At 41.1% G+C, this 27,298-nt stretch overlaps 1 protein-coding gene across 1 annotated transcript in view; it reads right to left on the reverse strand.

Annotated features, from left to right (window-relative positions):
- The window catches only part of spon1b (spondin 1b), an 82,514-nt gene that overhangs the window by 17,101 nt on the left and 38,115 nt on the right, over positions 1 to 27,298 (reverse strand). Inside the window, 2 exon segments of the mRNA XM_030053678.1 lie at positions 1,466 to 1,667; positions 3,836 to 3,900. Of these exon segments, the coding sequence (XP_029909538.1) occupies positions 1,466 to 1,667; positions 3,836 to 3,900 (267 nt within the window).

Below are 27,298 nucleotides of genomic sequence, written 5' to 3' on the forward strand. Positions count from 1 at the left end.
CATTTTATAACAGACACACTGCACATGCTGTACAGAATACGAATAAAACCAGCATTGGTGTGATTGTGAAGACTAAAGGAAACCACACTCTGTGCTACCTTCAGTGTACAGTACACAGCACACAACACAGGGAACAGGGGAACATATCCACCTTCACTTTTGATTGAGGCCACACTGAAAGACGGCTGGCTTTAGGTTGGCAAGGTTTTTGAAAGATATTTGCTGCCTCCCCTCAACGGGACAGGCTCCTTGCTTATTCATGAGGTTGTAAACTATAAATAAATAGCTGTAGCCTCAAAACAGGACGTGAATGTGGATGAGCACCTTTCATTCCAACCACAGGAAACGATAAAGTTTGTGACACGAGTGGAATTGATGTGCGTAGAGATGTGAACACCGATGGATAAATTATGCTTCTTTGCACTGGTAGTGAGAGAGTCCAGCTGCATGATATACATTTGGGCGGGGACGATATGCTTATAGCTCCTGATATGTATTGTGATTCTTAAATATCGAAATTCTATCAGTATTGCGATTCAATATTGTGATTTACTGCAATTTTTGAGTTTTGAATTATCCTCTGGTTTATACAGTTCCAAAAAATGGTCTCACTACAATGAAATGGCTACTATGGGGGCTAACATCATCACTCGTGAATAAAATTTGGCTCATTTAATCCACAAGAGTCTCAGCTTTCCAGTCATACCAAGGCATGTAGCAAATGAATGTAGCAAACTAGGGCCTATAGTATTAACATCACTTATTTTATTGGAATTGCAATTTCCCCGGCTTGAAGTGTTCATGTGCACTGGACTATACAATAAACCCAACACCACATGATGGGACATAAGCCTCACGAGTGTCTGAGTAGGGACTATAGAGCTAAATACAAGACAGTTTTGTCAGCCAACCTGGGATTATCAGACTTTTCACTTGATAGGCCAAACTGCTTTACCTTACAGCAACACCAACAACATTTTTCAGGTATTTTCATTTTCTTTTCCAGTTGTTACATAATTTGTTATTATCCGTATAAAGCCAATTCTCCACTGGACCGCCACGATCATGATGGCTCTACTTATTTGTACTTTTTGTATATTGTTGTATATTGTATACAGGTTGTTCATTGTATATAGGAATGTCATATATTCTTTCTATTTTATCTTTATTTTTATTTTATTTTATTTTATTTTACTTTATTTTATTTTATTTTATTATCGTTATTATTATTATTTTTATTTTTTATTTTTATTTTTTACTTGCACAGTGCTGGAGTTGTTGCAATTACATTTCACTGCTGCTGTACCTGTACATTCATGCATGTGACGAATAAATCTTGAATCTGAATCTGAATGGCTTCTAGGAAATTTGCGACTCATCTGCAAAACTTTTATACTTATTCAGTGTCGCACCTTTGGACTCATGATGATCTCTACCACAATCCACGCTAACCAGAACGGCGTACCTCATACGTCACACCACTGTCAGTGCCGGCGTCCCAGGGTATGAGGTCCGTCTCCAGCCTCTGGACCCAACCACACTCCTTGGTGCAGAGGTCCTCTCCCGACAGGCCCACATTCCAGTCTGGGCTGGGCCCCAGCATCGTGAGGAAGGACATGAGGTGCCGCGTCCGGTCCACCGAAAACTCTGCTGATGGTGCTGCTCGTCTGGTGAGTGTGGTGAGGAGGAAACAAAGTAAGGTAAAGCCAGTGCTGACAGTCAGCTCACTATGTGGTGATAAAAAAACAGTTGCTCAATATAGTGTCATTTAGCGCTGGGCAATATATCAATGGTATGTTGATACTGTGATATGGGACTAGATATCATCTGGGATTTTGGTTAATGGCCATCATATTCACCCCCACATTATAGTCACAATATCAATATTGAGGTATCCAGTCAAAGATATTGTGACATTTGATTTTGTCCATATCGCCCAGCCCTTGTATCATTCCACTAGTTAGTGATTTAACACTAACGCTGACCCCATTTTAAAACCAGACCCTCTCTCTAACATCAAGCCCAACCCACACACTGATCACACCAACTCCTTTAACTCTGTAGACTTTTTAGTGACACATGATAGTCACTTGATAGGAAGCTAAGTGACATCGGATCATCCAAATAGAGGGTGATGTCCAACACATTCCCACTTTCAGGTTAATTCTAAAATCATTATTATCATCATTCCTGCTTTTAATTCTAAAATACAGTAAAAAGTGAGGAGATCTGAAAACAGTGCAAAAACTCACCTTTTGACATTATAGCAAGGAAAAAAAAAATATAAACTCTGCTTTGGAAAAACAGATTTGAGAAAGATATTTAGGTCCTGATTCCACCCAACATCTCAGGTAGTGCCCTGGAAGAATTGCTCATATATCATTAGATCCCCATTTCCAGAATGATTGGTTAATTACTCACCTAGTGACCTGTGCTGAAGCCATGGCCTCTAACCCCAGTAACAGCTGACTGACAGCAGATGGTTTATTTTCTGCATATGCAATGAACTATCTCATTAGCCTGAGAAAATTACACAGCTCTTAATGAGACATTCTCTTTGAATGGCCAAACATTTACAGTAGAAAAGAGGAACCGGTGTGAATAATAAGATCATTTTAAATGTGTCAAAAAAAAAAAAAAAAAAAAAGCTGTAAAAAAAACATCTTCAGAAAAATCATAATTACAACAACGTGTAAATATAAAAACAATTCTTTTAGAGCAATCTGGCGAGTTTGCATATAAAATTGGACAAAATGAGTTTATATTTCAGAGCTGGAGTGTGTGTATGTGGCTCCGTGGGCGTGCATGTGCGCGTGTGCATGTTCTCATTAGTAAAAATAATAGCAGTACAATATATCGCAAACGACAGACAATGCTAGGAGGGGGTAATTAAACAGATGCTTGGTGAAAGATATGTTAGCGTGTGTGTGTGGACCCATGCAGGGGCTGAAGGCTAGAATTGTGATAAGTTTCTAATTGCTCTCCAACTACTTCCAGAGAGGACACAGGACACCAGTGTGTGTGTGTGTGTGTGTGTGTGTGTGTGTGTGTGTGTGTGTATTCAGACAAGCCACCATCTGTTTTATGAACAGCAACAGGGGAGGTCTCTAAAATGAAAACAATTTAAAAGTAATCGTTAATTCTTACAGTAAAAGCAGAGTGTAAATTATTATTTGCAAAATACAGTATCTGTCAGAAGGCAGCTTTAAAGTCCTTATGCGGGCACATTACACCTTTGATTAAAGGACTGTCCTGATATCTTTTTTTCTGGAAGAATAAGAACAGGTGCCACATATTGTTTCCGCTGGTGCTTCTCTATGCCCCAAATCATACTATTTCGGCTAAGAATTTTTAGTTTTACCTCCAGCGAAAAATACTCTATTCCATTCTCAATCTCTGAAATGCAACTATCAGCCGATGGGTAAAGGAACTCCCTCACTCTGCACTATCCAGCGTGTCGGGCAGAAACCTTCTATTTCCAAAATGACAACTTTTCGGGAAAAAAAGGTTTCGTGAAGCCAGAGGCTGTACAATTTGAGGACGTAATCTTTCAAGTGAATTTGATAATTGGAAAGCACCAAATTGGAGTTAAAAGGTTTTCACCTGAGAGCAACTAATGAACTTGATAAAGGACAATTACTCCCTGAAGACACTGTGAAATAATCACCAGCATCTGTATCACATGGCTCTTTGATGTAATGCTCATGTACCAGATAGATAGATAGATAGATAGATAGATAGATAGATAGATAGGGGACTATCTAGCAAATTTATTTTTTGAATTTTTTTCCAATAATCATGTGTCCTTCTAAAACTGACATGGAGTGATACTCACAGGTTGAGTGGCTGCCACGCCGGCCACTGAGCCTTAGTTTTAATGACAGTCAGCACGTCATCTCCCTGTGGAGAGATAGACCAAGAGAGAGAGGGAGAGAGAGAGAGAGAGAGAGAGAGAGAGAGAGAGAGAGAGAGAGAGAGAGAGAGAGAGCAATTTGTCACCAAATGGACAGACCATAACAGGAGAAAAAAAAGAAAAACATTGACAGAGAAAAGGCCGAAATTGACAAATTGACATGACTGAGGGTGAGTACTCTCATCCAAGGACACCACAGTGTATTCCACTTCACTGCAAAAGCTTAAGAGCCTGGACAAAGTGTATCTCTTATCAGGACAAAATGGGCCTTGCGCTGTTTTATAATGGCAGTCTGTCTCTCTAAAAGAGAAGCTCGCTCCACGCTGACCGCACGGCACCCGGCCCGCTCTATAGCCTCTCTGTATGGCCACTTTATTGACTGTACAGCCCATTTTCTATCATAATGCAATGGATGTAATTATTCAGCCAAAAGCAGCATAGTAAGTGATGGATTCAGTGCGCTGAGACTTGATTAGAATTGAATTGGACGGTCTGAATGTGCCCTTTCCGATTTAATAAGTGCCTTATTGTGTTTTCTCCTTTTTCCTCATTCTTTTCTCACCCTCGCTCTCTCTTTCTATACACTGACCTGCACACAAACACACACACACACACATATATAACACACAGCAGCCTCAGTTTGGGATATGCCCAGAAGTCTGACAAAAAAAGAGAAAGAAATCCTTTTTTCTGGTTGACTGAAGGTTCCACAGTCGCCTTGAAAGCCTCCACTCTTCCCTAGGGCAGTGTGTGTGTGTGTGTGTGTGTGTGTGTGTGGATGAAAACAAGTTTACAAGTCAGTGTCCATCTCTTCCTCAGCGCAGCCAAGGGCTCTGCGGCCTCTCTGGACTCACCTCACCACGTCCTCGCACAAACACAAACACACACACACTTGCGGATGGACAGATATAGAGGCGTGTGAACACAAATAGAGAGGCAGACACACAAAGCCAAACGGAGAGAGAAGAAAGACCTGAAAAGAGACAGAAGGACAAACAAGCAGATGGAGTGACAGACAAATAGCCGGGCAGGTGGAGCGGCAGGCAGGGAGACGAGAACCAGACCGGCATAAAGTGACACCTGAACTCAAAATAAAAGGTTCCATATTTGACCTTTTACTTTTTTTAGTGGTGTCTTTAAAAAAAAAAAAAAAAAAAAAAAATCACCAAAGTCCAAGTTCTGTAGTGCATCCCAGCCTCCTAGTGTTTCTTCTGGTTTTCATGGGTGATAATTGTCCGCTAATAAACCTCTGCTCTGATTGGCCACTTGATCAGAGGATTCGGCTTTCAGCTGTGATGACAAACGCTGGAAAAACTTCTTTATTCATATTGGAGCAGGAAAATGCGAACTGCCATTCCTGAGTGATGTCACCAAGCTCTCCAAATCAAAATGTTTGGGAATCGCACTTTATTTGGGCTGTCGAATGTTTATATCCGACTGAATATAACCTCTTCAGCTCTGTGACTCCCACAGGTGGCTTTGTCACTGCTGCTGCCAAGCTTTGTTCAAACCCAAACAACTTTATTTGAATTTCTAGTGGAGGTCCCAAGGTTGCCAAAGCTACCAAATATGTCTTGCTGAATTCCAGGGAAATGCGTATAAAATGATGCAGAAGACATGGAGATATTTTCTATCTGATGTGATGCTGCAGCCATAAAACATTGGCAACATTGGTTTGTATATTTCACTCAGTATCAGTGTGATGTAGCTTCAATGAAGTGCTGCAGCCAGCAGATACACAATATGGATGGGACATTGTTGTACAATATGGAAAAACATGTCCTTTCTAACTCTGAAGCTACTTAAGGGGAAATTTAAGGGAAGTCAGTGTAGACAGAAGCTTAACTTCATGTCAACATGTGCAGCATAAATACTTAATACTTAATATTGATGGACTATCAGCGAACTTTGCATTGGTTAGGGTTTGGCTGATACTAAGTGAAATATTAACACATGATGGAACAAATAAATTGTGACCTGTTTTTGAATAAGGAAACAACAGCAAACAGGAAGTTTCAGAGTTCACATTTTCTGTCAAAACATGCCTGTATCTACAGAGGGACTGGGAAATATTTCATTTTATACAATACCTTTTACTGCCAGAAAGGAAAAAAAAAAAAAAAAAAAACTTCTGTAAAATGTTAATTGCTAGGTTTCTGTGCCTGATCAGCATACAAAATCAATGGAGCCATGGCCACAAGGCAAATTTCAAATTAGTTTACATTTAAAATAAGAGCAAAATTAAGCATTCTGCATTGTGCTGCTATGTCTTGGCAGATCTCCAAAAATGTCAGGGTCTAAAAGGACACTTAGCGACCACATGATAACCAGATTATACAGACGTCCAAACCCTGCAAAGCTTTTTTTTTTTTTTTTAGGTTTTCTGTGACCTCTGTCCAGGGTCTACTAATCTCTTGGAGTGTCTAAAAACATCTCCGAAAATGGCCACAGGGCTTCAAGATCCGCGGGTATACAAATTATTTATTAAGTGACTGAACGACACTGTCAACCACAAGGTATCTAGGATGGAGTCTCCTAAAGCCCCTACATGCCCAAATACCATCTGAAACCGAGACCAAACTTGAATCAACACCCACAGAGCAGAGTCACACCAAAGAACTAAATAGCAGATGTTCATCTTTTATTTTTTTTCAATAGCTGCCTCAAGTAAAAAGACAAAAAAAAAAAAAAAAAAAAAAAACAGAAAGAAAAAAGCACAATACAGTGGCATGCAAGTATTCCACAAGGCAAAAATGCATAAAAGTGAAAACTCGGCCTAAGACAAGTTGTTAAATATAACGGAATATAAAAAGTGCCCGTAAGTAATAGATTTGTGGCATACTAAAAACTCTCAAGACAAATTCCTTTTAATATTGAAAAGTTAAATGAAAACTGAATGAAAAACTGTGTTGAAGCAGCAGGAGAGCCAGAGATTGGTGTCGTCGTGCCAGACGTTGAAGCAGTGTCGCCTCGCCACCGTGCAGGACGGCGCTTTGCAGGACACACACTCCAGCCCAAGTTCCTGGATGGACATAAAGAGGCTATGGTTACTCACAAAAGCAAACAGACAGGACCATTTTATTAGGTCTATTGACTCTCAGGGATATAAACCTTGGTGGATTATGAAGATCAGAATCCACAGTAATACTAAGAAAATCCATCTTTTAACTTGGTTTACCATCCCCTTTCAACATGTCTCAAAAAATGATACATACCTACTGTAATCCTTCACCACTGGGATGGGGATATCCAAGCAGCTCCACTGTCTGTCACTGCCCTTCATACTACTCTGGATGGCGTCTCCTCCATGTGCTTGGTGTAGGGTGGAGCAAATGTTCACCTCCCTAGTGTCCTTCCATTGCACATACAGCAGCCCTTTGTCTGGGATCCATCGCACACTGCCCCTGGGAGCGTTTCTACACAAGCAGTTCACCGCTGTCTTTGGGAAATCAGGCGCGCTCACACGAATGGTGCCGCGAGCATAGATGCTTTTTTGCACGTCTTTTGAAAAGTGTGTAGGCTGTGCCTCGCAGCTTCACATCAAGGAGTGCCATGGCAGACTCACAGCTAAGTGACTTGACTTCATTGTGAAGGGCTTCCCCTCATGCACAAAAAAGTTCAGTGTGTGGGCAGAACAGGATTCTGCAAGCACGAACAGGGTGTATCCCTACTTTTTTTTTTTTTCTTGATTCCAATTCTTACCTTAGATGCCACCATTCTCTCATCTCATCAATACGTTCTTTACAGGTTGGAAATGGATCGTGCAAGCTTTCTTTGACTTGAAAAAGATGGTCATAGTCTGGTGTTCCCCTCTTTTTGTCGTCCTCTGCATCCATTTGGATCTTTGAAATGGAGACCATAAGTCATGGATGTAAATTTCCTGCCTGACATGATTTGGGCGGGTGGTGGCATACTGTAGAGCTGGGACTTCTTCCAGTAGTTGGTCACCGAAACCACTTTAACCAGATCCATTTAAATCACAAGAGCCAGGTCTGAATGTAAGTCTTTAATGGAAATGTCCTGCCACAGCCTGTCTTTGCCCTCATGGCACCAGAGGCATTTGTGTGCACTGCAACTGTGTGCCTGAGAAGAAGAGCTGGGACAACTGCAGTGGAGAGCATGAAGAGGTGGTTGACAGCTGTGGTCCTGGTGTTCTGGCAGACCTGAAGGTTGGCTGTAGTAGTTAAACATCTTCATGCTCATCTATAATATGTCATATCTCCTTAGACGTGTCTAGGAAAAGCCTGGAACAGGACCTGTAACAGCCTCCTTTGCTTGCATTCCACTTTAAACTTTTGTTAAGACTAGCAGGGGAGGTTGGAGAGAACCCCTGCTTCTGAATGTGTTGTGCTGGCCAGGTTCTCAGCCTCTGGCTCCCAGTCCTCATCAGATACCTCATCATCCTATGAGAAGCTACTGCACAGAACATGCACAACAAAAAATATTTTTAAAAAAAGGAGAAAAATGTATTAGGCATCTAGTTTATGAATGCACTGGTTTTCAGAGTGGGCTCAGGGAACTTCCATGGGTCCTTGAGGGTCCTCCAGTAGGTTCTCAGCAAAATAAAGAGTATTTTAATTCACTGCAAATGGTCACAACCCCCCAAAAGTGATTATTTTAACACTGTTCAAGTTTAACCACTTTGAGTCTAGTTTTAATTGTTCAAATACAACACGGAAACAATTTAATACTTAACAAAAACAAACAAACAAACAAACAAACAAACAAAAAAAAACTTTTCATTATAGGGTCCATGTGGGCAAAATCAGTTAAAATGGGCATCTGTGGCTTCATAAAATTCACTTGTGTGTTATGTATTTGAAAAAATAAAGCATTATTTACTATGTTTAAGATGGGTACCATTTTTCTTTGGTAGTATGGTTATTATTCTGTTACAAATTTACTAGACGTGCCTGCGCAGTGATATGATTGGAATTTAAACTCAATGCTAATCCATAGGGATATCACTTGTCCTGAACTACTGAAGCATTTCTATAGACTCCATGACTCTTTTCCCCCATCATAACCCAATACATCAACGCAGCATTTCCTTCCATTGTTTCTTTAAATGTACTTTGGATATTAAAACATTAGATTCAAGACATTTAAAAGTGCTACATTAATCCTATGGGTTATTAGTCTTGGTATTAACCTGATGGTTTTTCCTCTTCTTCTTCTGTCTCTTCCGTCTCTTCTCCTTCTTTGGGACGCGTGACATAAATCTTGTTGCATTAGCGCCCTCTACTTGTCACTGTGCCACAATGATGGGGCATGGACTGGACTCACTCAATACTTGACCAGATTAAAGCCACTTTCTATTAACTCAGTGTTATTCGCAGCTTCTTCATTGTTGTGTCATTTCTTTTCTTTTCTTTTCTTTTCTTTTCTTTTCTTTTTACCGTCGTCTGAGTTTTTGTCTTTCTTCTTTGTACCAACTGCATCGGAATAAAATAGGATATCTGTGCTTCCTGTCAGTGGAAGCCTATAGGGGACTACATTAAAACCTGAAAATGAAAATGTGCTCCCACAATAGCATTATAATGTCCTACATATATATGTATTATTTGAGTCTAAATTAAAATGCTAATTCAACGATCCAATTTGCATTCTCTGACCATATTGAAATGAAAATGGGAAAGCCATTGGATGTGTAATTTTCAAAGACTTACCCTGCTGGATGGTTAACAATATTCATATGTTATTTCAAATTTGAAAATTAAAATGCAATCTTAATTATATCACCTTTTTTCCCCCTTTTATGCATGCCATTATTTAAATCATATTTAAAATTAAAATTGAATGAAACATTTCCATTTGAGAAGTCATCGGCTTCTCTAACATTTCATTTCTGACACTTCATTTTCAAAGACCTTAGCCTTCTGTATACTTAAATGTTAATTCAAAAGTAAAGATGAAAACATATCCCATTCATTTGCAATGGCATTTCAATGCTCTTCATGCACTTGTGTTTTTATTTTCATGTTCTACTGACCTGTCAGTCATTCTCTGAGGGTGGAACAACACTCAAACCGGAAGCAGCAGCTCCAGGTAGAGTTACCTTATCATTTATTCATCACCAGAGCACAGGGTGTAGGGGCTGGTTTGGGATTGGGCCAGTGTTTTCATTTCACGCACCCACTTCCCCCGCATGACAGTTTGGACCTGGCAGTAGCCTGTTCATGGAACATGGATGCAGCTGTTATGATTTCAAAGTCGCAACAACATAATGGTTCTGGGACCAGAAATTTAAATCATTTTCCGAATCATTTACGTAACCTCAGTGCATTTTTTCAGGAACATAAGTCATATTCTGAAATGCAACTATATACCCTTAAATCTCCGGAGTATCTGTAGATGTTTTTATACTATCATCGCCTCCTACCTGGCCTCCTCCCTATCAGAGACCCTGTGTCTATCCTGATGAAAACGCCTATGCACATGTGTGTGTGTGGAAATGTGCAGCACAAGGTCAAGGTTTGGGGTTTTGAAAATATGGTCGCCGTACTGTTACCGCCGTTGCTTTTACCTGGATGATTTCATAAAAGCTTGGACCCATTCTTGCAATTTGTCCAGGAACTAAACTGGAAAGTTCTGCTGTCTTCTGTTTGTGTGCAAATGAATTGGTTTACTGGCATAAAAATACACCATCAGCCTACGTTATTCTGTTATAGCAGCAAGAAATTTGATTAAAAAAAAAAAAAAAGTGAAAAACTGATTGCTTTTTGTCAGTGACAAAAAAGAAACTATGAAACACACATGTTTGATAGTGTTAAGGTATGAAGCATAGACAATGTTTAGCCTGAGTTTAAGCTTAGTCTGGACCAAGCTTGTTCTCAGGGACTGGACAGCAGGTAAACGTAGGTCCTCATGGGTTTGCTCTGTGAAGGTTGATTTATAGCTGCGTGTCAAAATGCCACCGTAGCGACGCCATCGGTGTCTGCCCCCTGCGTAACCCACAGAGCGTGCCGCCGTAGCTTACAGGCACCTCTCCAAAAGTGTAACTTCACCTGGGGTGATGCGAGACTGCAAGGTCTGTGATCCATTAGACCGCTTTGTACTTTCGTGATTTATTTCTGCAGACTAAAGCTGTATCCCAAAAGCATGCCACATACTAATACCTATGGCATGTGAGAAAAAAAGAGAAAAAAAGGGGGGAAAAAAGAATCTCAACAGATATTTTGGATTATTTTTGGTTTTCATGAATTTCTCATTTATTCTTTCCTCCTGAGTAGCTCTTCCCTTTCCACAACCCACTGCATTGTGGGATCAAAACACTGAGCCAGCTGAATATTTGCATTGATATTATTGAGTAAACTCCATGTTCATACTTTCAGCGTGTGAACACAGTTTTGAGTATGTATACATACTCAAAACGTGCGTAGAATGAGTACAGAGTGTGCATTTGGGACACAGCTATGATACTGGGTGCCATCCCTCTTCAACCAGCTTGAACTGGGGAGGTTAATTCAAATACCTTCTGATGTTGCCAACCCATCCCCACATTGCACAGACTGCAAGGTGGGACAAAATTCATGCTGAGAAATTGCTTTGGACAATTGTCCAAGTGGGACCCTAGTATTCATTCAATCAGTTTAAAGTTCTGAAATAAAAGTCTCTGACTTATAAGGAAAAATGAAAAAGTAAGCACATCAAATTTCTCTGTTGTTGGTAATGATTTTTTTCATGTTAAAATGCTCCATGCAGCACTATTAATTTCAATGTACACATCATTAACTGAAAAGTAGATTCTGCACAACAGCTCATATGGTCCAGTCAACATTTAGTTGTGTGCCGCCATGTGATGTTTCAGATGCAAGCCCTTCTTCAGACATTATGAACTCTGTGAAGTTTGTGCAATGTATACTTCATTCCCATAAATGTTCAAAGCACTTATTTTGGCTGAAAAAGGTGAGGGGGAAGGCAGCGTCAGGGAAGATGGGCAGATGAGGGAAGAAAAGGCAAGGGTAAAATTGTAGAGGGAAGGGGGGGGGGCAATGACAGGCATGACTACACAAACTAAGACAGCGAGGAAGAGAGGGAGGGTAAAGAGATGGGGGAGGAAAAAGTGAGGGCCGCACAAAGAGCAGTCGAGTGATAGGCAAAGGAATCAGAGGCATGAAAAGGTTAGATGCAGAGGGAGGAGGAGCGCGGATACCAAAGATAGAGGGATCACAAGCCTGTGGAGGAGGATGAGAGAGAGAGGAAAATAGACCTGGAAGGAAGAATAGTTTGGACGGAGGCAGGAACAAATGCAACAGAGGGACAGTGAAGGCGAGAAAATGCCAAGAACATGTAAGACTGGAGAGAGAGGCTCTCCGAGGATGAAGCGGAAAAGGAGTAAAGAACCGGAATCTGAGAGGGAGGAGAGGAATGGAGGATGGAGGACACGATGGCAACGCATGCAGGAGCTGCTGACCATCGACCCTGCTTACAGGTCGCAGTGACACACACACACACACACACACACACACTTGTACTTCTACAGTTATGATGACCCTCCACTTGAGTACATTTCCTCCATACTCCCCAACATGAAGAGGAATCCTCACCACTTCTTTCCCTCCGTTTGATAAAATAACCTCAACCGGTTCAGCTCGGTGGGTTTCTCATCACAAATGCATGCTGCTGTTTCAAATCCACAGAACTAAATTCTAGTAGAGATTTCAAGGTGTCCAATGATACCAAAAATGCCCTGATGAGTTACAGGGAAGCACATGTGCACACACATGCACACACACACAGGTCAAGATATTCCTGTGGGATTCCCGCGGGATGGGAGATTATTTGACAATTCCTCGCATTACTGGGATCGAGACAGGAAAAAAAGAGCAGATGGGAGAGTCATAATAACAAGTTAGTTTTTATACAGGAATATGCAGTTTTAATACAAATAAATGCTGTTTTCCTTATTTCCAAAGTAAAGCTCTTGTCTTTCTTATTCTCTCCCGTCTGCTCTGGCCGCTGGCTGCTGGTTAGATGCACTCACCTGACCAGTGCATGACATGTGTAGATTGATGACTGCAGACTGTATGAAGCTGTGGGCCAACCTGCTGGCCAAATGATGTGAATCGAAAACTGTCCTGCAGAACACACGTGGCGTGGGACGGGAGTCATTCTTCCAGGACTGGGACGGTTCAGGAGTATTTTTGTGGGAGTGGGATGGGACAGGAGTGAAAATCCACTTCCATGTCATCCTCTAACACACACACACACACATACATCTCTCTACCGCTGAGCAGTGTTTGAGCTCTTGCCACAGTAATTGGATTCTGCTAAGGTGATACTCCCTCACACTGGAGTGACTATTTCTCTTTTAGCGGTCTGCTGCCACTCTTTCTCTGTAAGGCACAGCGTGGGCAGCAGCAGGCATGACACAAGGCAAAATGAGCAGGGAAAAGCTGAAGCCCCGGATTCTTTTTTTTTTTTTTTTTTTTTTTCCAACAAAGAAATAGCACGTATTTGTAAGCAACACTGCCTGTCAGCACTATATGCTCAGGTGCACACGGGATAAAGACGCTCAGGCATGAAGACTGCTGGGTTTCCATCCAAGCTTAGTTGTTTTTTTTTTTTTTTTTTTTTTTTTTTGTAAATTATGATGTAGTGAATTAGAAAGGCTGAATAGAAACAGCGACAAAACAAACTGAGAAACAAGAAGTCAGTGAAGAAACTATGTTCTAAATATGATTCGAACACATTTTGCAAATGAATTTCTGAAGTTGGCGTGGTCGGCCTGGCGGACGGCTCGGTCTCTTTGCACAACAGTTAGAAGTGGAACTGGAGGTCTGAAACAGCCTCCAAGAAATCTCAAACATGCCGCTCCGTCCAAGTTTAAAGTGCCCGTGATGGTTATGCAAAAATTACTTGATGCATTAAAAATATTGCCAAGTACATTTCTTTGTTTTGGTCTTCAGATAAAAGCATGAAACACAGCATTACCAACAATAGCTAAGCGCTAAAGAACAATAACAAGTTGCCAGATATTAAATCATTTATTTGCTTCTGCCCAGCAAATGGAAATGTGCCTAAGTTAGATTTTTTTTGTGACATTTCAAAAGTTTCAAAAGTAAAATTCTCAGGACAATAAGATGGAAACATGGCTGGCGAAAACAAGAGAGAGAGACACAAAGAGCGTCTCCAGCAGTCCTTCTCAGTCCCTCAGTGGTCTCTGCCGTGCCCACTTATCACTCACTCACTTTGGAATGAAGTCTTGCCTGGTGGGACTTGGTGCACGGCAATGTGAGGCACTGTATTGTCTTTCCAGAGCCGCTCTAATAAAGGAAAATGAGCCTGGGGACTTTGGGAAAAGGTGTCTAATAAAAAATCAACACTGCACTAATGCAATTACAATTGCATAGGGGCTGTGGAACAGACGGCCGTCCGGGCTACTATGTTGTTACTCAGACAGATAAAACTCACGGCTTAGGTCAAAACAAGGGAACACACGCGCGCACACATACACTAACAAGCACTCACTTACACCCACACGCTGTAGGGGTGATTACATGGTGAAGAAATCTGCCCTTATGGAAATATGTCTTAATTTAGCTCATCAGCTAAGACATTTGTACAGCATAACTGTGTGTTCATTAAATCCACTTGCACATACAATCTCTCTCTCTCTCTCTCTCTCTCTCTCTCTCTCTCTCTCTCTCTCTCTCACACACACACACACACACACACACACACACACACACAGTTGCTCTGCACTGCAAGTCATTTATCAACCACCTGTGACACGGTTATGAAGCCAAGAGCCGTGCTGTATCATCTGTCCAATTATGTTGTAATTTACTTGTCCCTCTGGCGAGTTGCTGTAATTGTACAGTACAATGTAACAACCTGTGCTCCCTTATCGCTGGATCATAAACACAAACTTCAACTGAACAGGCCTGAAATCCTCCTACCCTGCAATACTAAGTAACTGTGGATCAAAATTTTACATTTCATAATCAAACATTCAATATCTGGTATTTGTTATTTCAGTTTCACTAGTTTGAAAACTTGGCTGTTGAAATGCTGTTTTTAGTTCTTGTAATAGTTTGGTAATTCCATGAATTTACCACTGGAGGTATGAGTATGTGCTGTCTCTCCTTTATAGAGTGGTGCTTTAATGGCGTATATACCAACAAGAAGCATAAAAGTGCCCAAATTATGAAACATAATGTTATTACAATCTATCAGTTATGACCAAAGATATTCCTCCTACAAGAGCAGGTGGTTCTACCTCCAGGGGGCGACGCAGAGCGCTAAAACAAAGTCAAATGAACAGTGCTCAGTGGAACTTTTCCAGAAAATCAGCTCTGAAAATGATATTTTGGGTGAAAATTATACACAATGGTGGTTAAGATAATACTTAAGATGACACTTTTGTACTTTATGCTTAAATGAATAAAATCCGCAACCATTTAGGGCAAAAAAGGCATTTTCTCCTATGGTTATAATGCTACTGCCACTAATTTTGTTTGTATTGCATCATATAAGAAATGCAGCTCAAAGTGCTCTGCGATACAGAAAGACGTGCTTCATATGTAAACAGAGATACAATGAGCATAAAAGCAGGGATAGATTGCCATAAGTAATGTAACATAAGATGGAAAATCAGTGTGTTTTTCTTTAATACTGCATCCCCAATTAACAACATTGAGGAGCAAGACAAAAATCTCTTATAGTATTATCACAGTTTTAAAAATAAAGTTTAAAAGAAGCAATACGCAGAATGCCAAAAATCAAAAAAAAAAAAAAAAAAAAAAAACTTGCATAATCAGTAAATGCAACAGCAGCATCACAAGTCTCCATAATTTTAAGCAAAAACTCTGAAAGTAGACGTATTTCGCCGCGTGTGCACAGTTTTCGGTTTGTGCAGCCGTAAGCACAACAGAGCCTCCCTTTCCCGATGGACACAGATTCACCAGCGGTACTGATCAACCGAAATGAGCCCATTTCAGCTGATCCCAGAACGTCGGCCCACAGGTTTACCCTCGCCGCGGCTACGCAAGCAGTCGATAGCACAGCTCAAACTCACGCACGGCCCCCCAGTGGCCACGTGACTGTACTGCACTCAATCTGTCAACAGTCATGGTTCAGCTTTCTCACTTTCAAAACTGTAACTGTTTTCATACAGCAGGATATGACGGCATATGGGTAAAATAGGAATGTCAAAGTATTAAGATGTGGTGTTTTATTGAATGTGATTGATTAAACCCCTGGAAAACAGAATAGAGAAATAATGCCCCAGTGATTTAAGATTTGCCATACCTTCAGTATTATTATATTATAGTCTCACATCTGCTGCTACACCAAAACATGAGCGTGTGTGTGTGTGTGTTTATGCATTGGTTTCCTGCATGTATTGATATGTCTGCAGCATGTCCTCACATGCATGCAGCTTTTGCGTACATGTATTCGCAACCATACACACCCTTGTTCTTGTTTTGAGTTTTTTTGGTTCATGCACTTTCACGTGTGTTTCTGTGTGCGCAAAAATTGATAGCGTGTCTAAGTGTGTGTGTGCGCTCCCTCCAAGATATTGTAACCCGGGGGCTTGGTAATCCATCACACCGGTGTCAGATGTAATATGTGACACATTCACCTGAGGAAACATTGTCACATTAGTCAACACGGATCACTGACTGTGCTTGGTCTTGACAACCTCCTCTGTTTGTTACAAAGCATCAAACAGCTGCGATTAATAACAGCATTGTTGAAGAATAAAAATGAGATATCAGCCTCGTTTTTTGTGTGTATGTTTTATGCTAGGCTTATCATAAAGCGATGTGGTAGCACACAAAGATGCATACAGTCTCACAGCTACAAACAAACACGAGCACACACATGCATGCAGAACATCTCTTTCTTGGAGAGAGAAGTCATCTGAGCATGACGGACACTTTTCCAGCTCTTCTGCAGATCCTCTCCCTCTCACTGTTTTTGCACACCTCTGAACACTGTCCGCACTTGTTCATTAAATAAAATGTTTTATATGACCGCGTCTCCGTCAGCGACCTTCAGCAGCCATGCTCATGAATGCCTCCTCTTTCTAAAATGCCAATATACTTCTTAATTGCTGATTCTGTTTACAGGTTTGCCGAGCCATTTATCTTCACGTTAGCTTTGGAGGAGGATGGCTCCACTGAGTCAGCACAGAAGCAGTTTTCATTAGTAACATAATGGAAATGAAGTTGTGATAAGAAATTAGAGTAGCCATTACAATGAAGTGAAATCAACTGACATAAAAGACCCATTTTTTTTTAAAGTGGAATTCACTGTAGAAGAAATGTTGATGCTTCTCAAAAAAAAAAAAAAAAAGCCTTTTGAATTTGTGCTTGAAGTGGATTTGAAAAATGGAGCCTTTTAAAGACTGCTATTCAGCAGACTGCAGCCACTCATCCAAAACACCTCAAAGGCTTTTGGACCACGCGTTTCGGGTGTAATTATGAAAGATAATTATCATCTGCGCCTTCCTGAGGGTTTGACAGGAAAGGGTGGGTGAAGACAACAGAAGAGAGAAGAGAAGAGAAGAGAACAGAAGAGAAGAGAAGAGAAGAGAAGAGAAGAAGAGAAGCACAGGGAACAGCAGGGGGGAGATCATTTACCCAGTGTGATGCAGTGCCTTGGCCTGTGTAATGGGGGTTTGTAGCATTAGCTGGCCACTGCGCCCCGTCCCGTCCTGTACAGCCTAAACATAATTGATCCAAACTGGGAAGAAGGGAAAATGCTCAGCTGTCCTTACAGAGAGCATTTATAGCAGGTTCCATTATTTGGACCTGACCTGGAGTTCATATCTGTGTAAAGTTGTCAAGCCGGGGAGGCGGGCAGTTACAGGAACTGCCTGTGACCCACCTCCCAAACGAGGACAAAAGCAGGAGAAAAGCCGGCCACGGCCTGGTGTTTGTCCTGTGCAAAGCAAACCCAGACCTGTCCTGTGCAAGATAACCCAAGTAACCATTTCACGTTACAGCGACAAACATTCCTCCATGTATAAATAGCGAAATATCAAGCTAGAAAGTTAAATATGCTTTCTGCTTTCTTGTTGGCGGCACTGAAATTCACCAAGCCAACAACTTGCACAAAGCTTTTTTTTTTTTTCCATTGGTTAACTTGTAGTAGAGCCTGACTTACGCTTGATTACAGCTACAGCGTACAACTTTTGGTTACTTTTTGATTTGGTCGAACCCCAAATGAGCTCCCACAATGATGATAAAGCCTATCACCCGCAGATAAAACCCCCTGCATGTGGCATTATCGCAGATATCGGAAAGCTGGTGTTGAGTTCATGCTGACGTTTCCCTGCTTTTGCACAGCTGACCTTTAGTTTTTTAGATTTTTCTTTTTTTTGTCAACCACAATTACCTCATCTTGAGATTCCACTTCATTCTCTCAAAGACAAAGTGTTTTTTTCTCCTGTTTTTCTTTGCGCATGAAAATTGAAAGGCACTCCCCTGAGCAAGTGCACTTTCCAAGCAGCATTTAATTTACTGGCAGAGAAGAAAGACATATCACACATCACAGAGCTCTGCCAGCTCAGGTGTAATGTAAAGCTTTGTAAACAACGCTGTTTAACTCCATTCTTACATCATCCCAACACCTTATGTATGACATGGCTGATTATTATTTTCGGTATGTTGCAAAATAACAGCAATCTCTGCTAAGCCTCGAGGGACTGTGAAGAATACACGGTGAGCAGTTGCCATGGTAACGAGGGACTCAATGGTACGGTTAGAGCTGAAACTCTAGAGAAAAAACGCCGCCTATAAACGACAAGCTGGGGAGGCGTTTTTAGAGGCTTTAGGGGCTGTGAGGCGGACGGGCTTGCACCTGCAAACTGTCCAGGCACTCAGTCAGGTGTCCCACTTCAGCCCAGCTGTATTTTCTTCTGTTTTGTTTTGTTTTAAGGCATTTCAGCTTTCACAAGCATTTAGTCCTAAGCAAATTCACTTGATTTCTTTCAAAAAAAAAAAAAAAAAAAAAAAAACTAGACACGATTAAAAGAAAATCCAAGGTCATGACAAGAAAATTGCCAGAAAGTTGGTTTAGAAAATGGGAAAAGTGCAAAAATGTATCAGAGAATTACCAGAAAATAAGTAAATACATTAAAAACAGCAAAAAAAAAAAAACCCAAAAAAACAAAACAAAACAAAACAAAAAACAAAACAAAACAAAACAAAACAAAAAAACAGTAGGATAGTGGAGGAAATAGTGAAAAAAAACTTACCAAAATAAATAAATAAATAATAAAAAGAAATTTGCTTTCAAAAAATGGAAACTAAAAAGAAATGAACAGAATTTAGCAGGTTTGGAGGTAATTTCATCCTCCCCCAGTAACTTTGGGGCAGTTTCATTAGTAGTTTTCTTGCCATGTAGGCCTCTGGGAATTATGCCTAAGGGGAGAAACTTTTTCATGCAACTGGGCACTGGTCTGCAAGACCCAGAGTCCTCATGGTCTTCATTCTAGTAATCGAATCGGGGACTGATTTACACAGGAAATGTCACAAAATTATTCAAAAGGATCTACTCTCAAAAGAAAAGAACAAAAGCAAAGCAGAGAAAGGCAAATAAAAGAAAAACAAAAAGCAGAAGTCAGTGACTGGGGCAGGAGAGAAATGGAGTGACAAGGGAGAGGGAGTGGGTTCAGGGACTGTTATGAGGAGTGGAGTGGAGTGCAGAGGAGAGCAGAGGAAGGGGACAAGACGGAGGTCAGAGCGGGAGTGAAAGTCCAGTAATTGCTTTGACCTTGAGCCGAGCCGAGGTCTCACTCAGTCAAGGCTGCGGTGATGAATTCCATGCCCTCGGCCTTGTCCTGGGAATAAAGTTACTGTTCACTGGGATTTCTCTTTATGACCGCTGGAAAAAAAAAAAATCCAGGGGAGAGAGCCTCAAGGGGAGAAAGGAGGGAGACAGACAGGCCGGAGACAAGCGACAAGAGCGTCTGGGTGGGTAGGTTTCATAGCCTCCAAGGGAAACTGTTAAACGCACGAGGTAACTGGAGGCTTAAAGGCCAAACGGAGAGACAGGGAGATGTTGTAACACGGCCGGGGCAGATGGGTTTTACACCCTTTGACCTGTCACAGCGCCGCTATTTATGACAACTGATAGACTGAACACTGAAAAAGGACGCGGGGGTTACTGTAGAGGTTGGATTAATATGGCTTTTCTTTGCTCTCTCCCCATGTTACGATGTGGTTTCCCAATAAAAAAAAAGCACTTGAGCAGGTTTCCCCTGCTCTTTAAACTGTTACACGACTTTTTACCAGCTACAGGAAAACATGCAATATTCTGAAACGGCTTGCAATATGTGAACCAGCGTGGAAAGAACAGCTTGAGGAGACTTTAAGGGCTAGTTTATTGGAGGAGGACCTGTGTTGAGGCTCCAGCCAAAGGAAAAAAAAAAAAAAAAAAAAAAAAAAAAAAGGGCTACTAATACTAATATATGCTCCAAAATGTAATCTGTAATATATTCTGTTACATTACTCAAAGTCAGTAACTTAATGGCTGAATTAAATAAAACAAATTGTCTTAACCTCTACTTTTGAATTTATGTTACATTTATTTCCAGATTACCTGCAGTTGCTAAGTACTGCCACTAGATGTCATTAATATTCGTGACAGCAGAAAACATCAAATTGATATACAGTGGTCCCTCGCTATAACGCGGTTCACCTTTCGCGGCTTGCAGTTTCGCGGATTTTTTTAGTGCAATTTTGCATGCTTTTTTTTTTTTTTTTTTTTTTTTAAAAACAGCACATTGTGTTCTGCGTCCTGATTGGCTAAAGGACTGTAGACCATTGTCAATCAATGTTAATGCCTGTCTGAAAAAAGTGTATAAAGTGTGTAGTGAGGGGTTTTACAGCCTTAAAACATCTATATTAATTGTAAAAAATAAAGCTGACTACTTCGCGGATTTCGCCTATTGCGGGTTATTTTTAGAACGTAACTCCCGCGATAACTGAAGCTATCTGAATCTATCTCAGGAGAGTGAGCATTAACCCAATAAAAAGACGACTCACTTGAAGTTTGTTTGAGTCTTTTGATGCAGAAGGAAGCATCACAGCTGGCTCACACAATTTGCACTGTGCTGTTAATGTCTGGACCATTTTCTTCCTTGAATATAAAATGTTTGCGGTGTTTCCAGGCAGTAAAAGCATTCTGCTCCATCTCTCATGTGCATCTGTTTACTGGAGTGCTGGGAGGAACGGCATGGAAAGATTCTGGCAGAGAGATGGATGCACGAGCGGATTAAGCATCGATCAAAATATTTTAAAAAATCAACATTAAATGTCTAAGCAATCTCCAAAATAAACCAAATATTTAAAAAAATATTTAAAAACTATAATCTGATGACCGTCATTTTAAACCGAAACCATGACGGATTACAGTTATTCTTTTATCGTATTTTAAATATGGAACATCATTACATGTTTACCATTTCTCCCCAGCCCTGTCTGGGTGTTCACAGCACATCATGTTTTTTTATGTTTTTGTTGCATGAGGGCTCTAAAGGCTGAATTATGCTTCCGCGTAGGAAGAGCGGACTGAGGTTGTGCGGAGCTTACGGAGGTTGTGCGACCGCCGCAGGGCCTTGCCGCGCGCCTCCCAAAAATTGTAACTACGCGGACCCTCCGCAGCCCCACAAGAGCTGTGATTGGTCCGCCGAAGTACACTATTTCCGGCATTTCGTTGCAACCGGCATCACATTCCTGTTGTTGTGCCGTCAGCGCCGTTTTTTTTTTTTTTTTTTTTTTTTTAAAACTGTTGTGTCTCTACTCGTCGGTTGTGTTTGAAAACTTTGGAGAGTGCCCGCACCTATACGACTCGTCCACTCGCCACAGAAGAGCAGCGACCATACGTCACAGGGTCTACGTTGGTGGCAGGAGAATTGCTCTGTGTGTTTGCAGAGGTATGTTGGACACACACGCGCTGCGTAGGAAATGCGTGCTTCGCACAACCCCCGTACGCTCTTCCAACGCTGAAGCATAATTCAGCCTTAATGATCTCATGAACAATAGTAATAACAACAATAGTAATAAAGTTTATTTGTCTTGCATTGTCAAAACATAAAAACACAACAATAAAATACACAGTATTTTTTTTTTTTAAAAAAAGGAAGGCACGGGGTATAATAAAATGCAAAAGGTGATGGATGATTAAAAGCTTAAATGATAAAATAAAGCAACAAGGGTTTAGTGTAAAAACACCAGGAGAATCAAAACTTAAAATGGATTTAAATTTAAAATAGAGCAGTGCATAAGGGTTTACAATATAAAAAATGAAATAATTAACACTTCTGAGGGTTGTGAAGCGCTCCTGGATTTCTGCGCTCACGTTGCTGATGTCATCTCCACTTCTGCCTTTCCAAACGCAGCCACAGAGAAGCCGGACTAAACTGAAGGAGTCCGTCAGGTAAACTGTAAGGCATGTGACTCAGAGCCAGCACCTTGCTGAGCTCTGTGGTCCTTCCCACCGCCCATCCCCCTGGGGACCGACTGTAATTATCTTGTCATGAGGCTCGAGTGCTGTGTTGAAGACAACTGATTACACAGCCGCTGATTGGCACAAACTATAACCGGCTCTAACATCCATAATGAAGAGGGATGTGAACTCATGTCAAGCCGCTGTCACCCAGTAACTAGCAATCCACCTGTCAGACCTGACAAAGGTACCGAGGTTGAGACCGGGGCCTTGAGTACGCCTCATCATCCAATATCCGCCTGTATTAATCAAAGGCAAAGCGACAAGAATAACAGCAAGCAGAGGAGGTGGGATGGAAGGAGGGAGGGTACAAGAAGAACAAAAGATGGCAGGGAGAGAAAGAGACATAGGAAGGAACGAAGGAACAAAGATAAGGGGGGAACAGGGAGGGAAGGAAGGACTAAGGGAAGATAATGAGATAAGGTGGCAGGGAGAGAATAAAGGTAGAGGGTGATAGGAGAGATGGAAGTAAGGAAGGAAAAGAAGGAAGGGAATAAGGACAACAGGAAGACATGAACAAGGAAGGAAAGAGGAAGGAATCAAGGATGAAGAGAAAGTTAGATAGGGAGGAAGGAATGATGATAAGAATATAGAAGCAGAGGTTTTAATCCCTTAAACTCAGATTTTCCTTTAAATGTACCCTCAAGTAGCTTCAAAGTTGAAAATCTTTTTTTTTTTTTTTCCCATATTGTACGACAGTGTCACATACCTGTCCTGTATCTACTGGATGCAGCGCTTCATTGGAGCTGCAGCACACGTATGTCGAGTGAAATATTCAAACCCAAGATGCCGTTGTTTTCACATCAAACAGAAGAAGATCTACACGTCTCGTGCATCATTTTAGACACATTTCCCTGGAATCCTGCAGGATGTATTTGGTACGTCTGGAAACCTTGGGATCTCCTCTAAAAATTCTTTGCCTTGCCATAAAGGAATGACAAATTAACAGACTGCGACAAACTAACTGCGCATGCATGACTGATGCATATTGCTGTGACTCACTTTGATATAAAATTCCATTTGTATTCTTTGCATTTGTATTTTTTATGTATATTGTGTGTCTGGCTCTCTGTTTCCTCTTTACGGGTGGATCTTTTGGGTATTGGCGGCTGTTAATTTGACACAAAGCGACTCTCCTGTCGTTGTTGCCTGTGCTGCATGATCAATAACCACAAAAAACAGCGAACAAATGAAATAAAAATACAAAGGAGGTTGGGTGGGTCAAGCCAGAATCTGTCTTGTGTCATGTGATTGATGTGTGTGTGTGTGGGGGGGTGAAGGCTTGGGTCCACATGAAAGGAGCAGCCTCATTACATAGATACATATTGCTACCTGCCATAGCAGAGTGCAGAGCTAACAAGCACTCCGCTCTTCTGCTTGTCATTCGTTGATGTGTTTCTGTCACCAACGATAAGAGAACCATCCCTCTCACCTACACACACACACACACACACACACACACACTTACACCCTCTCATGCACCTAAAGCTTCTTTCCTCCCAATGCTAATGAGATGCAATGCCAAAGAATAATTAGGATGACGATGTTGGGCAAGAAGTGCAATAACAGCTTTATTAAAAAAAATCTTTTCGTTATTTCAAAAAAGCGGGAGACAGTCCTAGCCCGAGGGCAGCAGCTCGGGAGCTAATTGGGAATGCACAATGTGATCGTGATTATCGATGGGAGGGGACTTGGCCACTGTTAATCCTGAACCGCCTCCAACAAAGCCACCGTCGGCGCAAAACAACAGGTGTGGACTTGCATCTTAGTGTTCATCCAGGGCTTTTAATGAATACAAATTCCCAATTAAGAGCAGATGCAGGCACAGGCGCAAACACAGAAGCGAGATACACACTCATGGACATTAAGTCTCTGCGGAATAGAAACCCTGGGTAATTTGCTGAACTAACAAGGGGGGAGTGAAAGTGAGCCATAATTTTTCTCCACCTTTCCATAAAATCGTGATTGTAATATATAATAACTTGTGCGAACACTGGGGGGGCTGTCTACCTGTAAACATCCCACACAGAACAGTGTGATGTCCTGGCACGGGAATACAGTTCTGCTTTAAGTACCGATCGAGCAGGATTGTGCTCACTTCACACACTGGCCAATCATCTTTCCTTTCCCTGTGTCTCCTCCAGCTTTTTCCCCTTTTTTTCTTTCCAGTCAGCCTTAATCCTGACAAGGAAAGTAAAATGACCAAACAAAATAAAACAAAGAAAGACATGCCAAGGACAAGACAGCCCCCGCGGTGCCAGCCCGCCTAACAAACTGTCTCACCACAGCCTCAATCTCTTCTATTGATTTGCTGACAGGGGATCTTTAGCCTCAAGTAAGAACAATCCATTCTGGACACCACTTTCTGTCAGCGCTGTGCATGTTGTTAAACTTTTATGATTGGGCGAGAGTTATTACCACCATGATTCTATTAATGTAATTCATCACCTATACACGACCGGTTTATTCTGTTGGCCCCCTCCGTCACATTATCATTACAGACAGACGTCCATTGCTGCCAGAGGAAAACAACAACAACAAATATATAATAGGCTGGGCCTTCAGCCCTCAGATTATAGACTAAAAATAAGCTTCATTTCATAGCAGATTATATTTGATAACATATTTAAGCAGAAAGTTGAAAAACAGTGAGTACCAATTAAGAGGATAAAGGCAGCATTTGAGCCTCCTGTCATCTCCACGGAAAAGAGGATGTGATGCAAGTACAACGATTGAATGTAAAAACTCCCACAGCACATTTCAGCCTTGACCGAAAGTGAAATCCCACTACAAAGTGAACTGTCAAAGCCTTTCAATATGAGACGAAAGAGAGACATGAGGGGCTACAGAGAGATGAAGGATGTTGTCGTCCAACACACCAGAATTTAACTCTGATGCACTGAATAGGCAAAGCTGGTAGGCCTGACTGTCTTAGTCCATTGTTGCCAATAACAGGTTCTAAAAGCCTATTTCACACCAGCTTGCAATGTTCAGGATTAAGAATCAATTTGCAAGAATAAGTGTGCTTGTGTCGGGTAATCATGCCAGTGAGAGGTAACAAAAATATGAACATCAATAATTCATGTGTACCGGTCAATGTTTCATTATACCAAAGAGGCAAAAGACCCAACATTGGTGAGTTCTGCTTTCTTTTGATGGAGTGGACAAGTGTCCACACCAAATACCAGAGTTTGATTTGGAAAATCAGGGTTCGGGTTCACCTGCAGAGTATCTATTTGAGGAACAGGATGCTCTCCCTGTTGTGGGTCCAGTTTGTATTTTCGACTGAAAAATCTTACCTGGTGCATCTTTAACCCTCCTGTTATGTTCAAATTTACTAACATCTTTTATGTTCACAGTCAGTTTGACCCCAGCAGTTTAAACCTCCACAAAATTATTATAATTAAAATTGTTACCAAGTTTATTTGTCAGGTACTTTATGTTTCTTTGCTGACGACCTAAATAGACCTTTAAATAAAACATAACTCCCCCACCCCCACTTATACATCCAGTATGACTATTACATGACTATGGAAAAATATGCAAATCACCATAAAATCTCACTGACTGACCTAAAATTAGAAAGAAATATCTTTTTGGTGTTTTAATGGTTTTATATTATTTCTAAGTACAGATTTTTGTTTATAACTGATGCGTACAAAGTGTGTACAGGACATTGAAAACATATCATCATGTGAATTTCATGTTTACCCAGTAGTACCCATTACATTAGGAAAACTCATCAAATATGAAGCAAAAAAAAAATCATTTATTTAGAGAGACGTTAAACATTGAATGGGGTCAAATTGACCCCAAACATAATAGGAGGGTTAAACAATCTGTGCCCAGATCTAAACTGGTCATCTAAACAAAGACAACTTCCTTTCCTTCACACGTGGAATTCAAGAAGAAGTTGTCTGATGCCTGTTTGTTCAGACGTGGCCGGGCTGCTGCTTCTAAGCATGGTTCATCAGGACAGGTCAACAAATCTGTAATTCAGATTTCGACTGCGCAGCAAGCAGCCCTCCCACTTCGCCAGCCCCCTTTTGTGTTTCACATTTGCCTTTGTGCCCTCCCTGTAGGTGTTGGCATCTTTGCCCTTATCTTTTTTCATCTAAGCAGTAATAAAATATGCTAGAGCCGCAATGAAACTCTATGTAAGTGATAAGTGATAATGTACTGTCAGCTTTCAGGAGGATACAGGATTTATTTTCTGCAGCTGTGCTTTAACCCCTTTATTGCACGGCTACTTAAGACACCAATAACTCACAAAACTCTAAATTTGAACATATTTTAGTTGTACCATACCATTTTTAGAGTGGGTGGACTTTCATCAAACACCAACTTGTTATTCAGTACCTTGTCGCTCTCACCCACATGCTGATGTACTGACCAACTAATGAGCTGTAGCTATGGTAAGCTAAGATAAATTACTGTAGGAAGGCTAGGCAGAGTATATATTTTTTTTCAGGCGAGGTGAAGCAAGCGTGCATGGCAGCACCAGATGTGATTGGACAGAGACCACGACCATTACTTGAGGGGATTAATTGATCCCAAACAGAAAGTATGATATCTGGAGGACCTTTCTTCTTCAAAAGTTACTTAGACAAGCTTGAAAGACTCCTCTCAAACAAGAGAGACAATAAAATAGCGGTTAAATTCCACATATTGCTATAATCAGAGCAAAATGTAAGCGTATTTCACTGCCTGCATAAGTCCAAATAAAATTAAATGTTAAAACATCAACAGATACTTTCATAACAATTCCATTGTTACCATTAATGATGAAGGCCGCCATGTTTAACGTCATCACTGACGTCAAGTCAGATAAATCGGAGATGAATCGGAAATTTAACTGCCGAGTTTGACGCTGTTCGACTCATTTTTAACTTGTAGGTCATTTTTCCAAGTTATGAGCTG

This window comes from Myripristis murdjan, chromosome 6 (genome assembly GCF_902150065.1).
Source record: "Myripristis murdjan chromosome 6, fMyrMur1.1, whole genome shotgun sequence".
NCBI classification, from domain to species: Eukaryota; Metazoa; Chordata; class Actinopteri; order Holocentriformes; family Holocentridae; genus Myripristis; species Myripristis murdjan.